Source organism: Sordaria macrospora, chromosome 1 (assembly GCF_033870435.1).
Source record: "Sordaria macrospora chromosome 1, complete sequence".
NCBI classification, from domain to species: domain Eukaryota; kingdom Fungi; phylum Ascomycota; class Sordariomycetes; order Sordariales; family Sordariaceae; genus Sordaria; species Sordaria macrospora.
The window spans coordinates 3213289-3230611 of NC_089371.1; the positions used below are offsets into that span (position 1 = coordinate 3213289).

Genomic DNA, 17323 nt, shown 5'->3' on the forward strand with positions numbered 1-17323 from the left:
ACTTGGGTGTGTGGATGAGACGGCCAACCCCGTGGTAAGTGACTGAAAGTGGCTGTTCGAGGGTGAATAGGAGACGGGATCATCAACCATTGCCCCCCCCCCCCCCCCGGGCCCATTCACTTCCTCAGGTTCGAAGAGGAATTCCGAAGATAACCTTGAAAATCTTAAATTCAGAAGGAATCTGCACCTCGTGACCCTCCTCTTCATTTTTACTCGAACATAAAAAGCAGAGTGTCCACCGCCTCCAGCAATCCAATCTCAACTCTTCAGTAGCGGTTCCTCAACACAAGGACCACTTCTACTTGGTGTTTTCAACCAAGCAGCGCTCACCGCAACCCTCACGTCCTCGGTTTTTCAATCATATCCAGAATCACAATGCTTTCCAGAATCGTCCGACCCAACCGGGTTGTTCGTGGCCCAGCATTTCGGCCGACGCCCGTCTTATCGCGAATGACCGGCTCCTCTCCACGTCTTCAAGCCCAGGTAGCCGATATCAGCAAGGGCATCGACACGGCTGGCCGCCCTCTCCCGGCCTTCGTCGGTAACCCCAAACCCCAGACGGAGCCGTCTGCTGTCGGATCGACGATCGACACCCCGCCGCTAGTTACCCCAGGTGCCGTCAGACTCGAGAACATTCTCGCAACTCCTGTCACCTTTCAAATCCAGAGGGATCGTGATGAGTTTTGGCGCAAGGTGCCTGTTTGGGCACATGTAACAGCCAAGGACTTCCTTTCATATCGCTGGAGTGTAAGTAACATGTGATGTACACTGTCCCAGCTGCATAAGCCAGCTGCCCACGAGTCTTCCTTGCATTCATCGGTCGGAGATGCCCTCCTGCTAACTCTCACAAACTAACAGATCGCCAACACCGTACAGGGCACAGCCAAGCTCTTCAAGTTCTTGCAAGCCGTAGTCCCAGAGGAGGTGCCTCTGGACAAGCTAGGCATGCAGATGCAGTCCCGTGACAAATTTATCAAGGACGTTCTCGATGGTGTGACTGCTGCGACTATGGCAATCCGGATGACGTGAGCTCCATTCAGCCCTTGCATATCGGGAATTTCTTCTTTTGCATCAAGCTAACCACACGTGGGACAGACCATACATCCTGAGCCGCGTCAACTGGCAAGATCCTCGCCACGACCCCATTGTCCGGCAGTTCTTGCCAATGAAGTCAATCATGCTTCCCGATCACCCAAAGCTCACGCTCGACTCCCTCCACGAGACTGCCGACTCGCCCGTCAAGGGTCTAGTCCATCGGTACACAGACAAAGCCCTATTTCTGCGTAGGTCTTCCCGTGTTTGGTGCCGCCCCCGCCAAATAACGCCCATTCTGATAGCGAACTTTGACAGCAACTTCGGTTTGTCCCACATACTGCATGTTCTGCACCCGCTCTTACGCGGTTGGAGCCGACACCGACACCGTAACAAAGGCATCTCTGAAGCCGACCCGCCGACGCTGGGAAGAGGCTTTTGCCTACATCGAGAGCCGACCGGAACTTCAAGATATTGTGGTGTCTGGCGGTGACGCGTACTACCTTCAGCCGGAGCAGCTGACCCTCATCGGCGAGCGCTTGATTAGCATGCCCAACATCAAGCGGTTCCGGTTTGCTTCCAAAGGACTAGCTGTAGCGCCGACCCGGATTCTGGACGAGTCAGATGGCTGGGTGAATGCCCTCATTGACATCTCCAACAAGGCCAAGAAGGCCGGAAAGTCGATGGCGCTACACACCCACTTCAACAATCCCAACGAAATTTCGTGGGTCAGCTCCGATGCCACCCAGAAGCTCTTTGAGAATGGTGTCATGGTCCGTAACCAGACCGTCTTGCTTCGCGGCGTCAACGATGACTACGAGACCATGTCAACCCTCATCCGCCAGCTTGCTGACAACAACATCACTCCGGTAAGTCATCCCTTTAACCAACGTTGTGCGAGTGTCTGTCTGCCGGATTCTAACGTCAAAGTCAGTACTACGTTTATCAGTGCGATATGGTTGAGAGGGTGGAGCATCTTCGCACGCCCCTCCAAACCATCTTGGACCTAGAGGCCAAAATCCGCGGGTCAATTGCAGGTTTCATGACCCCCTCCTTTGTCGTTGACCTTCCTGGTGGAGGAGGGAAGCGGCTGGCGTGCTCCCATCAGAACTACGACCGCAAGACGGGCGTGTCAACCTTCATGGCTCCCGCTGTCACGAGCCGGGACAAAGCCAACAAGGTCTATGAGTACTATGACCCGGTAGAGTAGACATGCTGCCGGGAGTCTCGGGAGGGGTAACCACGCCCTCAATATGGAATGGGCGATTTGACTGGTCATAGTTCAAGGGGGGGGGGGGGGGGGGGGGGGGGGGGGGGGGGGGGGGCATATGGCGTAAGGGATTGGAGTTTTTGGCTTCTAACTGCCACGGTCACGGAGGTTTATTGATAGCGTAATCAGGTTGCCGGATCTTTCTTGCCATGTTGGGAAGATTCTAACTTGCAGGTGACACAGTCCATCGTGGGTTATCGATGAGAGTTCTAAGCGATGGAGGGTATGCCTTGTCATCGAAGCTTGATGAAGGCAAGGGAGGAATTCGTCGATTTTTGGAATAGTGGCTGGAGGATATTGTGCATTCTCGGCAAGCACCACAACTAGACAATATGTGCTAGTAGAATGCGGCTTTGCAATTCGATAAGAAATCCTTGATAGCGAAATAGTAGCGCATACTGTGCTGTAAGGTGTTCTGACAAGAACTGAGGTGTGGTGTTGTCTGACAAGGTAAAGCTGTTGTCGTTTTAGACTCGGCGGCTCAAGAGGCCCGCCCGTTGGTCTAATGCCGCGTGGTGTTCGATTCCAGCTCAAGCATTTGAGGTTGTTTGCCATGACCCCCATCCCCAGCCTGCAGCCTATTGCTTCTGAAACAGAAACAAAATGCGCCTTGTTCATGCTTGCACAATGACCGGTCGCTCTTTTATGGGGGTTATGTCAGTAAGCGTTTTCATCTTTTGTTGAGGGCAGCATTTCTTGCACCACCCCTTTTGTCTTCGCGCACCTCGGTTTGACTCCAAGCACCGGCCTCCGAAAGGTATACTAATGTTCGCGATGTCGAAATTCTGGAAACATGGTGCCAAAAGCCAATCGATAGGTTACTTTCATTGGGAGTAGCCTTTGGAGCTATTTCTTATGCACCATCGACGGATCATGCTTGCAAAACTGGTAAATTTGCGAAGTTGCCGAAGCCCAGTCGGACACTATAAGTTTTGGACGCCTTTTCAAGGGCGCATTGCTCTGGAAAAAGTTTTGAAGTCGTACTATGAAGCAATAAGTGCTCTGAAATGGATCTGGAAGATCACACGGCACTGGCGTTGATGTGTTTACAGTCTTGAATGTGTTGGAAGGCGGTGCATGGAGTAAAAACGAGGTGTGTAAAAGCCAAAAGTGTCAGTGCGTCAAGCAACGCTTTTGCTTGAACTGCTCCCCTCGGTATTTCGGGGTAAGTGGATCGATTTGTGATCTGGAACCATCGGCTTTCGGCCGAGTCTCTTTCAAGCTGTTGTGAAATGTGATTGCTCGACGATGATGCAGTTCAATGTTTGTGTGTTCAACCCGCAATACAGTCGTTCAGACTGCCTACCACCGCTAGTCTGCGGAGATTTTGTATCCCTGACAAGTAGCAAACAAGGAGATGATTCTGCCTCGGCGTTCTGATTTCCCAAAAGTTGGTCAATCAGACGTGGACCACGCCAGTGGGAAGGTATGCATGCTGTTGTTCCTCAAGATTCGGTCGTTTCTTGATACAGGCCCTGGCAGAAGTCAAAGAGGCGAGGCATGTGCTGATGTTCATCTACGGAACTGACGTCGGAACAGTTTTTCTGGTCGTACTCCAACAACAGAATGATCCGACAGCTCTGTCACTGTGCCCTCTCCTGTCTTTCGACGGAAGTGACAAGATATTTCGTCGACGATGTGTTATCATGACAATGCTCCCGTTTCGATTACCTCAGCAAACAAGGGTTTTGTAAACCCTGTTCGAGAGACAGCATGTCCCAAGCCATCTGGAAGCAAGAACTTTGGCGGTCTGTTGGCGCAAAAAAAGGAGGGTTCTGGTAAGTCTTTGCGAGGACCGGCGTTTACGAAAGGAGCCGCTCGCATGACTTCTCCCATCAGCCAGGCAGTGAGACTGCCAGTGATTCGAAGCAGGTATGAACATTATGCAAACTCCATCTTGTTGGCAATGCTGACAATCGGGTTTGCATGGTCTGAACATCGATGGAGGTATCAGATGGGAAAGAGAGGGAATGGTGACTGATGGATGATCCCTTCTTGTCTCTCTCTCTCTCTCTCTTGTTGTGTTTGTTGTGCTGTGTTCCGTGCTCTGGACCACGCCGTTAAGCAAGCCTTGATCCGGTTTCCGTAAGACGTGAGAGCTGATCTGTGTGTGTCCGATATAGAGATTAGAGCTAAACATCATCCACATTCTTGACATTGTCAACATGTCAACAGGGGCCCTCAATTGCATGGGTGATTGATGATGACTGAACCGTTTGGTACAACCGAACCATGGATTGCTGCTTGATCGACCTCCGAATGATGCATGGGTGCGACCTTGAAGCCGAAGTTCGCCGCTCTCTTCAATAAGAGAATGCTCCCACGGGCTTTGTGTAACTTGTTATGGCCGCCAGCCGAGTCTGCAAGGGCCCGGGATATGGACAAGCCAGTGTATCCGATATGGTGCTTCAGTTCTCGAAGGCGATGTACCGGATCTCTGAAGGCGGCAATGCAACGGCGATAATCATTCGGAAACCAATGACGGGAAATAGCGCTGAGAGTTGAAACGGACGTGCCTTATACATCTCAGCCTAAAGTCGCCAGACCTAGGCTACTGGCGCCGCTGGTCTCGTCCCATGGTTCACATGAAAAAAGGAATGTCGATAGGCCATACTGAATGACAACAAAGGTCGAACACGTTAGGCCTGGGTAACCCGACGATGCGGTTGCCGTTCTTGACCACCCGCCTGCCGTGTCACTATTCTCCGTCCCTATCAGAATCCACGTGTTGTTGCTCTTGGTTCTGTGGTTCCGTGCTGGACCGTCATTGTGTGTTGATTTGTTGCGTACGGTGTTATTGATTCGGCTCGTCAAGTCCTGCCTTGACTCCTGAAAGGCTCGCTTCGCGGTGGTTACCAGGGACCCTGATCTGTGCACCGACCAGCGGAAATGGCGAGAACAAAACCAGGGGAAGGGAAGTCACAACAGCTGCAGCCACCCCCAAGCGATCTGTTTGAGATAAACACGACAGCGCCCGAGAAGCCTGGATTTGCCCTCTTGGTTTGCTGAACCCTTATTTTGCAGACCCCGATCTGTCAGCGGCACCCGAGATCGCACGCTAGGGCAAAATGCGAGACCCGATTGCGGGAACCACCGAACGGGAACGGAATGAGACGGGATGTCAAACAGCGACGGCGTCAACTCGTTAGATGCTCTTCTCTGTGGTCTGGGGAAAGGGAGGAAGGACCCGGGCAATTGCTGGTTTCTGGAATCGCGAGCGGCCGCTTGAGAGAAGGGACAGCAGAGACCACAGTGTCTGCGTCTTGTGATGAGCGGGTTTAACCGTGTCTTTCCACTGGCGTCTTTCATTAGTCAATTGAAGTGGAAGAAGTAAGAATGTTTCAGGGACAAACTTTGGGGCGTCACCGTCATGTTGATCCAAACCGTACGTCAGGCGCGAAGACGGTGAGGACGGTGAGGAGAAGGCGCATTGACGACCTGGATGTTGCTAAAGTCCATGGCATCTGCTGGCACAGCCTGTCTTGCAGCTTGTAAGAGCGAACTGAGGTGCGAAGCTTGGGTTGAAGGAAGAGACAGGAGTCGAAGACGAAATCTGTGTTGGATTGTCCAAACTTCTTTCCCTCTCTAAAAATTGTCGCCCACGTCAAATCATTCCTTCATTTCTCATTCAGCATTTGATACACTGCAGCCCACGCCGCATACCTAACCCTACGTGTCTTCCTCGAGCTGAGCTCAACTTGGAGTCGTCGACGAGCTCCTTCCAAACACGCCATTTCTGTTGATTGCTTGGTCCCGAACACTGGCACCGAATCACCGCATGATATTTACGTTTGAGACCCTCAGACTCTCAGAGGACCCCCTTGGGTGACATCCGCCCACCTGTTTCGAACTTGAACCCGAGAGTTTGGAAACGAGGAGTCCTAGACAAAAGAGGAAGGGTGGATTCAGGACGAGCTCATCTCTCATCGCAGAATAATCTCAAAGTGTTCTTTCTTTCTTTCTTTCCATTTCTCTTCGTCCTCCGAGTCCACGCAATCATCCTAGACCCACTACTATCGCTGTCGCGCTCTCCCTGGGCCATCCAAAGTCAGCTGCACCCGAGTAAAGCGAACGACTGGGACCTCGACCAGAACCCGACTCCAGATCAATAACGACAAGACCCTTGAAGAGGAAACGATCATCGACGGCAACTGCCTCTCTTCATCACATCCATCACATATCGGCCTGTGGACGGATAATACCGTGGCGGTTTGGATCATTGGATGCGATAGAGGTATTGCTCCATTAACAAATTACGAGCAGAAGCCTGAAGCGATCCCCTCCCCATTTTCTCCACTATCGCCAGTCCTCCACAACCTGAAGCGATCTACCTGGCCACTGCTCCCACCACTGAATGCACACAGCGCCCGCATCCGCCGCCATCACGTCCGCCATCCGCCATCCACTGCGGCGCCAGAGAGACTTTACCCGCCTCTGTCACAAGTGAAGCAGCAACTCAGCGGTCTCCAAGCACTGGACCACGTATCGAGGCGCCGATTCTCCTTTCAACCTATTCAGGAAACATCAACTGTCATCATTTTCGCCGCCGTCTTCAACGATCAACGACGACAGCATCTTTCATTGAGCGGACAGAACCGACACATCAGCGGAAACATCGGTTAGAAGCCCAGTCCAGCAAATTGGACTGATCGCAGTGACGAGTAACCTGCCTGTCTCCCCGTATCTGGGCTCGCTGAAGTGTGCTGTTTTCGTATCTTCTTTTTATTATTTTTGCGGAGTGCGGAGTCCATCTGCGCTATCTGATCCGGGGACAAGCCGACAGTGTCATCGGCCGACCCAGAAGATTGACGACGAGCCAGTTCATCTCGAGGCTTCTGCTTGTCTAGCCTCTTCTATTCTGAGATTGCCGTTTGCGGTTTCGCTTCCTCTTGGCCTGGCAGCCCACCTTGATCCTAAAACTGGGAGCAGCCCACACAGAAGCTAGGAGGGCTAGGAGGGCTAGGAGGGCTAGGAGAGCTAGGAGAGCTGTGGGAGAGCTAAAAAGGTCTGAAAAAAGGGACCTGGACCCTGCAGGAGGAATAACGACGGACGTGGAGAAGAAGAGTTAGGGAACATTTCAACGTCTCATCCGGTGCCGCCGTCAGGATACCCATCACATTAAATCACAGCCTCGGTCTTACGCTGTTCAGGCTCAATTGGCCGTGGTTACTACGCTCGCGACGTGATTAAGCTGGCTGGGTGGTAGCGAGGTAGCGAGATGGGCAGCCTTGCAGTTGGGCGGGAGTCTCAGGGCGCTATTTCCGCGGCCGCCTTCGTGGTGCCAGATGGCCAGCAAGATGTGCTACACGTGCCTGCGAATGGCATTGGTGCCCTTGACGCCCTGCTGGACCTCGATGACATGTCTGTCGACCGCAGCTTCTTCATGCCCCTGTCTCTCCTGGAGCCAGAGGATGGTCCGGCACGGTGTCCGCCAGGGGATCCGACCCCGTTCGCTGGGGCAGCGACACCGACTCCGCCAGATCATCATGCTCGCCAGCGCCTAGAACAGCTAGACGATGAGCCCCTTGTTGAACCATGGGCGTACGTTCCTCAGACACCTTTGTCGATAGACAGCAGGAGCCCGCGAGATTTTGCCTTCCACCTTCCCTTCAGGTTTCTCCCCAATACAAAGCAAGATCAAAACACCAACATCGGCACTTTCCTCGACGACTATTCATATCCTCATAGCGGCAGTAGCGAGCGCCATCTACCCAACCTGGGCCTAGACGAGTTCGGTCCATTTCACCTTGGCGTCGATCTTCCAAGGAGTCCTGTCTACCGCTCATTCTACTTGTCTCCCTCAGCTTCGACAACAAGTCTCGCCTCCGAACCTTGCACATATCACCATTATTTCGATAATTCCGGCAGCGGCATCTCGAGCATCGAACACGGTGCCATAATGCCTGGTCCTACGGCTGTGGCTTCGGGTGATGGAGCTGGGCCCTCGGAACCCTCTGCCCGGCCTAACTATACTACCAAAACTATCGCTCAACGGCGGCTGCGCCGGCCGCACTCGGCTCACAGCGAGCAGTTGGCCCGGCTTCCCAGTCCCTTCTTCTCTCTGTGGTCAAAACGACACCATCATCAGCATATGGACCATAACGGCAAGCCGCAGCAGCCGTTCGAGTATCCGGGACAGAGTTTCACGGACACCAAGCCGACGATACACAAGCGATTTACCCATTCCAGATCTAGCAGCATTGGGACACGACAAAATCAGGCCAATGCGGTTCCACAGATGACCCGGGAAGAGTTTGAGGCTCTACCATTGGCAATACAGCGCAAGGTGCGTACCCGAAACTTTCACTGAGAAAAAAAATCCTCAAACTCTATATCTGATGCTGGCATGGAGACTTGATGTTCAATGCGTTTTGAGCCAAGTCCTTTCCCAGTTTCATTGTTTTTTTTTCTCTGGGCATCACCCCTCTCTCGCCTGCCCCCTCCCGCTATTGGTTCCTGCAGCAAGTGCTAGATCCTGCATATTTCATACAAGGCATGTCCAATTGGAAGCCCCCTCGCCTTTGCTTCTGTCTGGCAATGACACCCACCCGCGTGCACCACCATCAAAGCATCACAGCCGCCCCGTTAGTGATTGGGGAACACGGCAGGACGGCGGCCCTGAAAAGGTGGGGAGCTAGCGCCTCGAGGCGTTGAAGCCATCTGAGCTACCCCAGAGATTGGCAGAATTGGCAGACCGATGGCATGACCGTCCCCGCCAATAGTTGATATTACCGGGCCTGGATGGCCTGGTCCAGCTCTTCTATGAGCGCTTCTCGCGCCTCAGTAAGCACCTGAGATTTTGCTTCTTTGGGGCTTCTCATGCCGCATTGGTTGATGAGCAAGTGCCTGTCAACAAGGGCAAATCTCGGTTGGCTTTCATTTGGCCAACAAGACTGCTTTCAACGACGGCGGTACTTTCCCAGATCGCATACTCTTTCGGTCTTTCTCCGGCTACTGAAGCGAACAGCGCAAGCGTCGGCTCCATAGGATATTCTCTTTGGCAGCTTGACCTCAAAGCAATGCTTGCCGGGATTGAGCAATGTTCGACAGAGAAGGTGGTGCAGCGTCTCGTATCGTTCAGTGAACACGGGGCGTCTTGTACCTGGACAGGGATCATATTCCAACTCACTTCCGCGCACTTGCAGCTTCATTTGGCTCTCAAGCATGCAGGTCCAACGCCTGCTGGCCAAAGCTGCTCAGGGACCCCTTGCCATTGCCCATGCAACCTGGCCGGCTTCGTCGTGTCCCTCCCGCTCAAGCTCCCAAAACTGCCCGTCATATGCCGGTGATCCCTACACGTTATATTAGACGGCTTGATCAACTTTCCTTATGATTTGGTTTCTCGAACCTGCTCTTGTTTCTTGAAGCCCTCGCTAAAACAAAGACCTTAACAGTACTTCTCAACACTCGAAAGGCTGCGCTTTGCTCGCGAGTCTTACCTCATCGACGGTATCACACGACACTACGACGACATATCCAACTACAAACGGCAAAAGGGTCATAAACAACAAAGCCGCTCGGAGCAGATTGTCAGCCGTAACGGGCGGGGACCATTAGGAGGAGAATCAAGCCTGCCATCTCCTGTTCTCGAAATACCACAGGAATCTATCGAAAACATGCGTCAACAAGAGTTAACACGGGAAGAGCAGGTTGCTCTTGCAAGGCGTCTCCGCGCCAGCGTCATTCTGGATGCAGCAGACGAGGCTATTTACAAGATGAACAGGAGGACCAGTGGTCACCCGACTGTGAATAGGGAGGGCCTCACGTCGTCACATTCATCTCAGCAAACTACTTCGGAGCCCAGAGACGGCGTTCAAAGCCGTGTTGAGCAACCCACCAGCGAAGAACTTCCTCAATCGTTTTATGATAGCTTTCGATGGCTGGAGGAAGAAGACGATCTGGACTTGCGTCTTTTCCTAGACGACTACCATGCCAACCTGAGGGACAGCCTTCCATCCCCAAAACAAGCGCGACCGTCTTTCCGCAGGCAAATGTCTGTATCCAAGCTTCCATTCGGCCTATCTTCCATGCCTACCCCGACAAGCAGACCAGGAAGCCATAACGCCGTGGTAACTGGGTCGCCAGCACCTACCTCGGCAGGCAGTGTTGCTAACTCAGAAGGACATACAACCCGGAAGTCGCGCACTCTATCGCTCATCACACCAAAGCAAAGCCCACATGAATCGGTCTTCGACCCAGCTGCAGCCCATTACCAAGACCCTGAAGCTCGACTGAAATTACGCGTTTATCTGGCCTCTCCTCAAAAGTTCGACGAGGCTATCGAGTTTGGCTTCCCGTCCATGGACGCGCATGGTGCAGGGCCTATAGTCCGTACCGAGTTTATGGAAACGCCCCTCGGTCATGTTCGAAGGAAGGTCCAATCGACGCAAAAAGGAGAAGATGCCTGGGCCATAGGTACTTTCTTGGCTGATGACGACGACGAGCATGTTTCTCTCAACAGCGATCAACCATCGCTTGCGGATCCTGAGTCGCCCAAGACACCCCATGCATTTGAAAGCAGACCCCATCCTCAACGCGCTACGTCGAGTGATCCAACATTTCTAAGGGACTCATGCGGCGTGTTTGCGGAGGGAGCTGGAGGATATGCTCAGGCGCCCGCAAACTCTCGCGAGATGACACTGCGCATGACGCTAACACGTCCCGATTTGCGGGCGCATGAGAACGAGATCTACGGATGGCAACAAAAGCCTGTGTATCGAAATACCCGCAAGTCGATGTCCTTGGGCGGGTTCGAAAACAAGGGCATGTTTTACGGGGAACCGATACTCAATGAAAGCTTGGAGAACCAAGCAAGCACCACCTCGGAGAAGGGAGTCATGAAGCGAATCTGGAAGCGGGTTCGACGGACGTAAGAGGAGGACAACCAAAACAAAAGTTTCTCGCCACGACTCTTTCTTAGATACATACTAATAGGTTCTACGAGAGGTTGAAGAGAAGGGGTGAACCACATCGCAGGAAACCGACTGCAACTTTTTTTTATCTACTTTTTTCGAATGCATCAATGGCCACTGTACTGCGAGGCGTTCCAATGGGTATTTGGCTTTGTATTGATGAGCATTTCAAAGGCTGGCGAGGAGTTCTTGGTGTTTTGCTTTATTCATGGTTATAATTTTACACGACGCGTCCATTCATCGCGTGCCTGGATCACCCTCATGGTCCTTACGGTTGAAACTACAATATTCTAGCTGGCGACAGCATCAACAACCAAGCTTGACAATGTCCAAGCCAATCCCCCTTTGAATATATCTCTGTGGCTTCATATATTTCTATTTCAGATGTATCCAAGCCGCTTACTTTGTCGAGTCTCCCGCTTTTACCGAACCTTCTTTTTGCCCCAACCCTGACGGCGCGGATGGAAAGACGGGAAGGGAAGGGAAGAGAAATTGAGGCTGAGTAGTACTCGACTACGTACGAGACATTCTAGAATAACACGGGACGCACGGACGAGCGATACACGGGACGGGAAGGGAAGTTTAAAGGGCGACACGGGATAGAAAGTGAGAGAAGAGATGGAAGCGAGCTGCCCAAACGTCAGTGCGTTGCGGACGTACCATACATATCACACGGTGATATTCCTCAGCACTGTATTGATTCCATACAAGTGCGACTGATGAACAAAATTCAACCCAAATTTTGGTTCCTTACTTTACTTTACTAAGTCGCTCAGTTCGCGGGTAAAAGTTGAGGTGTGTTCTGAAACGGGCCGTTTAGGTTGTTTCGAACCAAGTAAGTTGAATGCTTGGGCGGATGATTAGTGGTGAAGTTTAACGACTACGCAGTAGGTATGTTGACGGAGACGCCGAAACGTCCGTCATGTCTGTTATGGGAGTCTGGTTAGGCGGGTAGTATTGCATTTGTGTCATTTGTGCATTTGTGCATTTGTGCATTCACGCATGTCCTTTCCGTTACGAACGAACGAAATGTTTCCTTCCGCTTTTGATATTCGGTGGTTATTTGGTTGATATTAATTACTACTAGACTAACAGGCGACGATCTCTCATGCATTCATAGTTCGTATCACACAGCCAGCCAGCCAGCCAGCCGTTGCAACTAACTCTTCGGGTTCATACCACTCACTCACTCACTTCAGACGACTTCTCAGAACTTGTTTACTACCTGGTATCAGTAAGGCATTGAGTTAATGGGTTATCACTGGTTGGTAGTAGCGTAGTGGTGGTTTATGCAAGGGAGACGAGCTGGACCAAGACATGATGAACATTGGCCGATGCGATCTTCGAGAACTAAACTTTCGTTTTTTTCCGTGTTTTTTTTTTGACCCGTTGGGGAAAGGGAAAGTACCCAGGTATCTCTCGACTTTCCTTCCATTTGTCATTCATCATTCATTGTAGACACTCGGTTCTCGTTCCTCACTCCTTCCTCGGATCTTCCGAAATGTGACATATAATAAAGAAATGGGGAAGGAGCAAGGAATAGATAGAAACAGTCACGAACAGTTAGTTATCCATGGGAGGCCCTAATCAAAGAGCACGGCAGGTAATCAATCGATCGGAAGAATGAATGATTTCTCGTCGTCACAGTTATCATCCCACGGCAAGCTATTTCATTCTCGTGTTGATCTTGAAACTTTGGCTCTACCACTGCAAGTATTCCGAGACCGAGCGGTTGTCAGTGAGAAAGAATAAAAAAGATTGTGATCGTCATTGAGTCTATGTGCCTACCCACCTTGAGGGATAAAGACACGAAAAGAGAGGGAAAAAACAAAAGAAAAAAGAAAAAAGAAAAAAGAAGGCAAAAAAAGACGACAACCACCTGATGGTCGATATAACGCTACTAAGACGATAACGACACCATGAAGTTTGGCTATTCCATCTTCCACATCTCCTCCACTGGTACCTACCATAATCCGTTATATCTTCTAAGAACCGAACCACGTTGAAAGCTACCTCTACCTACTACCGGTACCTCTCTACCTCTACCTCTATCCAACGCGCACAAAAACAAAAGTACTAAAATCAACGCTCGAGAGACGTGATCGCGTCGTTGTTGTGATACACAGAATAACGCAATACCTAACTACAGTAGGTACTTCAGCCTCTTCCCCTCGTTCTCCTCGTTCTCCTCGTTCTCCTCGTTCTCCTCGTTCTCCTCGTTCTCCTCGTTCTCCTCGTTCTCCTCGTTCTCCTCGTTCTCATCCCGCTCCTCGTTCTTCCCGATCTCACATCCTCTTTCCCCCGTTCCCCTCGCAAGACACCACCAACCAACCAACCAACTAACGTAACCCACACACAGCTTTTTAACATTTTCTCTTGTATCCATCAATTATCCGCCGTACCACCCTACTTACTTCTCATATTCTGAATATATCGTTAATTGCACATAGTAGGTAGGTAGGTAGGTAGGTAGGTAGGTACCATACACATGGCCCATTTACCTATTCACCGTTTATCCGAGTTCGGAGGAGGTCCAACGTCCAATCCTTACCAAAAGTCCTCGATTCCATCCCATGTTGGATTAAAAACAACATTTAGCGCACTTATTTCATCTCTCATTTCCCGAGCTCCCAAGCACTCGGGTCCCCTAGCACCAGGTCCCCGGGTCCGTGGTCTCGGGCGACCCGACGGGAACATATATTGGCCGGTCGTCACAGATTGGGAATAAAACTAGGGGCTTGCTGCTGGTATAGTTAAGTTGATTTTGCACCGTAGGGGTGCTCGAGTGGCTTTCATCACTGACAAACAACATCCTGTCATCGCGCACACTCCAAGATCCGACTGAACTTTGGAGTGGTTTCCGTGTCAAAAAGATGTGTATGCGCAATTGTGAAGTTATGAGGGATCTTCGCTAAGAGATGACGCAGTTCAAGATTCCAACTGAACATGTGAAAATGCCTGGGTGAGTTTATATCAGTGGACCTAACAAACATGCGTATTTTTAGACGATTACTCCATCTTGTAATTTCACCAAAATCATATCCTCTTCCCCGCATGATAATATAAGATATGTCCGCCCCTTGTCATAGTAAATAGTAAAATTGTCATGACCATCCATTGCACTAGCCCCTTATCCGGCCCTTTTCAATGAATGTGGAATCCATACGGTGTCGACTTGCCTCCCTTTCCTTCCTCAACCACCACCACCTCTCCCTTATCCACTCTAAAGTCCTACTTCAGAATCTGCATCTCCTCGCTTCTTTCTGGGGCGAACCCCTCCTTGTAGCGCTCCCACATCTTCTCCAGTTCCTTCGCGTACAGAGCGTGCAGCGAATCAATCTCGCTTGTCTCCAGCTCGCTCTCGGCCCTCTTTGTGACCCTGATCGGCTTGCCGACGACAATGTTGAGGGGCCGGCGATAAGGCATGAGACCCACATCGTAGTTGAAGATTCCTCTTCCGTGCAAGAACGGCAGAGTGAACTTGAGAGTCCGGAGCACAAACATCTGGAGCTTGTGCAAGCTCGGATGGCTCTTGGGACTGACCTGATCGTATAAGTCGTTCTCGCCGAATGCGAGCACGGGGACGATGTCGGCGCCAGTCCGCATGGCCACCTTGACAAAGCCCTTCCGCTCACCGAGCACGAGGTGCAGTGTGCCAGGTTGAGCCTCCAGCGATTCCCGAGCACCGCCAATAACGATGGTCACAGCACGGCCCGCACCGTGACCGTCACGCCCGCCGCGGCTGAGAATATTGGTGATTGACTCCTTCGAAACCGAGCGAAGACCCATGCTAAGAATGTAATCACGGTAAACCGGGATGCGGAAGTTATTGTCCAGGGTAAGCAGGCTGTTGGTGATACCAGGGAATTTCTCCGAGAAACCTAGGGCCTCCGTGGCAAATGCGGCGAAGGCGCCATGTGAGATGATGCCGTGAGGGTGATAACCAAAGATGTACTTCCTGTCAGCAGGAAGATCGTACGTCTTGTGCAGCTTAGCTGGGAAGTAATCCGCAAAGAAGTGCCAGATTCGCGAGTGTCGGAGCCGCTCTGAGCGGAAGCGCAGCTTTCCATCAGTTGCTGCTTTGCTAAGCAGCATATGAAGAAGATACGGAATGACCAATGGCCAGAAAAGAGGAATGGCGCACAGGAAAAAGAAGAAAGAGACGGTTGTGGCGATACTCAGCGAGTGTAGCAGAACCGCCAGGGTCTGGAGTCGTCGCTGTAAAGGAATGTTGAATGGTGCAAATCTGATACCGGCGGCCTGGTAGGCGTTGGCTCTATCACGCTCCAGTTGGGCCAGCTCGTTGTCGTCGCCCTCAAAGTACAATGAAGGATATTCGTCCCATATGGCTTGTTTCTCTCGTTCGGCATCGCCATCTGCGTTGCTGGGCCTCTCTCGAGCTGTATTGTCATGGAATGGGAGGATGGTCATCCTGGTAGGCTTCTCGGCTGGCTCCTCAGGGGTGCCCTCGACCGGAAGATCGTCAACGTTTTCCTCTGTTCCCTCCTTCAGACCACCTTCCTTCAGGCCATCCTTGAGTGCATCAGCGTAATCGATACAGGTGCTCGGTGCTGTTCCTGCCTTCTGCGAAACCTCTGTCCGCGGAGTGTCCGTCCCGAGGAGACCATCGACTTGAGTGGACGAAGGCGAGGTTGGGTTGGTAGTTGCTGGCTCCGAGATCGAAAAGTCGGCGGACTCATCCGTCACTCCCTTGTTGCCATTGTTTGACATGTTGGCCGGTTTTTCGTTGGAGACTGTAGTGTGCAGTGAACCCGACGATGTGCTGCCGGTGGCAGTGGCAGTAGAAACGACACTGGTTAGAGGCTTCAGGTCGGGTATCTTTACAGTCATTAGCGGGTGCGTCATGGGAGCATGGATTGTGGTGAACCGAAAAAGTGAGGTCACTTACAGAAGTCTTGGTGTGTAGCCTTTTCTCCTTCTTGTCTGCCGAGGGGCCGGAAGCCTGGCCAGCAGCGGCTAAGGCCGGATCGTGACGAGCTGCGTTTCCATCGACCACTTTTAGCACCGGTATCTCACTGCGAGCCGCTTTCTGGCTGTTCTTCTTGTTCTTCTTGCCCGACTTCTTCTTGGAAGAGGAGCCGCTCGGCGGAGGAAGGGATCCCGAGACGTCTGCCATGGCGAGATATGTGTGAAGGGAGTTCGAGTAGTTGATTACTCACCTCGGTAGAAAGAAAATCAAGGGGCGGTCCTTGACTGAAGGATGGACCAGACGGGTTTTAATGAGGCGTGGTCAGACTCCCCCTCGATCTTAGCTGAGAAGTACCCACAGGCAGGCGCGGTGGCAGGAGACGGTCAGATGTTTAGAGTTGGCGACTGCGAACGCTGTCAGGCTTAACGTATGGCGAGAAATGGTGACGCGCCTTCCTTGCTCATAGAGTTCATACAGTCGACATGGGGCATTAAGCATGCAGGAAACACTGGGCAGGTGGCAGGTGCAAGGACTTGGATGGCCGGACAAGAAAGAAGCGGAAGTGCGAGTGCGAGTGCGGCGAGGGATTCTCCTGATTTAGCAGCCATGGTCCATAAAACAGACAGGAGACAAGGAGCACAGGAGTCATGAGGAAGCTATGATGGGAAAGGTGGAAGGTGCTATGAATCGGTCCTCTCACATCTGAAGCGGAAAAGCAGGAGTGAGATGAGGCGCATGTTGAGAGCTCATGATTGTACACAAGTACAGCAACGCACATACCTTTCTTTAAAATTTGGAACTTGGCGGGGCAATGTTCACATTTCACCAGTCTCTCTTGTAGTCGAACAGATGGGACCAGCCGAGGTGAGCGATGAGATGCTCGAGTCCGTCTGGTGGTTTCACAAAATGCATGGGCATCAATGAATGGCTTGGTGTCCGGCAGCTGCGAGGGGTTGATGTCCATGACGCCCTTGGAGCCCTACCGGCAAGTGCAACTGTAGCTTTTGCAGGTGCCACTAACTGCTACACTAGCTTTTGCAGGTGCTTTATTGTTAGTGTTATACTTGTCAGGTGCCTATGACGTTTTCGTTGTGGGGTGGCTTCGGCAGGGGCCAGGGTCCCGAAGGCTCCCGTCTCTGCTGCTCGTTCCTACCGCGAATTGCCCGGAGACCTGCACGA

The 17323-nt window shown here is 51.8% G+C and overlaps 3 protein-coding genes across 3 annotated transcripts; 2 read left to right on the plus strand and 1 right to left on the minus strand.

Moving 5' to 3' along the window:
* The first annotated feature begins 94 nt into the window (after positions 1-94).
* SMAC4_04322 (uncharacterized protein) lies at positions 95-2325 on the plus strand. Its single transcript, XM_003350970.2, has 5 exons — positions 95-747; positions 859-1025; positions 1096-1283; positions 1351-1901; positions 1967-2325. Exons 1-5 carry the CDS (start codon positions 376-378, stop codon positions 2240-2242), a joined length of 1554 nt encoding a protein of 517 aa, XP_003351018.1. The 5' UTR covers positions 95-375; the 3' UTR covers positions 2243-2325.
* A 6846-nt stretch (positions 2326-9171) lies between these two features.
* Positions 9172-12269, plus strand: SMAC4_04323 (uncharacterized protein). Its single transcript, XM_066090091.1, has one exon. It carries the CDS (start codon positions 9919-9921, stop codon positions 11173-11175), a length of 1257 nt encoding a protein of 418 aa, XP_065945614.1. The 5' UTR covers positions 9172-9918; the 3' UTR covers positions 11176-12269.
* Positions 12270-13870: 1601 nt separating this feature from the next.
* On the minus strand, positions 13871-16351 carry SMAC4_04324 (uncharacterized protein; the record flags this gene model as incomplete). The annotated part of the gene is made up of 2 exons (XM_003350972.2): positions 13871-16053; positions 16124-16351. 2 exons carry the CDS (start codon positions 16349-16351, stop codon positions 14446-14448), a joined length of 1836 nt encoding a protein of 611 aa, XP_003351020.1. The 3' UTR covers positions 13871-14445.
* Between the last annotated feature and the right edge of the window lie 972 nt (positions 16352-17323).

Coding starts and splice junctions, on each gene's coding strand:
- SMAC4_04323 (XM_066090091.1), top strand. CDS start 9,919: ATGCGTCAACAAGAGTTAACACGGGAAGAGCAGGTTGCTCTTGCAAGG.
- SMAC4_04322 (XM_003350970.2), top strand. CDS start 376: ATGCTTTCCAGAATCGTCCGACCCAACCGGGTTGTTCGTGGCCCAGCA. Junction 748..858: donor TCCTTTCATATCGCTGGAGT/GTAAGTAACATG, acceptor ACAAACTAACAG/ATCGCCAACACCGTACAGGG. Junction 1,026..1,095: donor ACTATGGCAATCCGGATGAC/GTGAGCTCCATT, acceptor CACGTGGGACAG/ACCATACATCCTGAGCCGCG.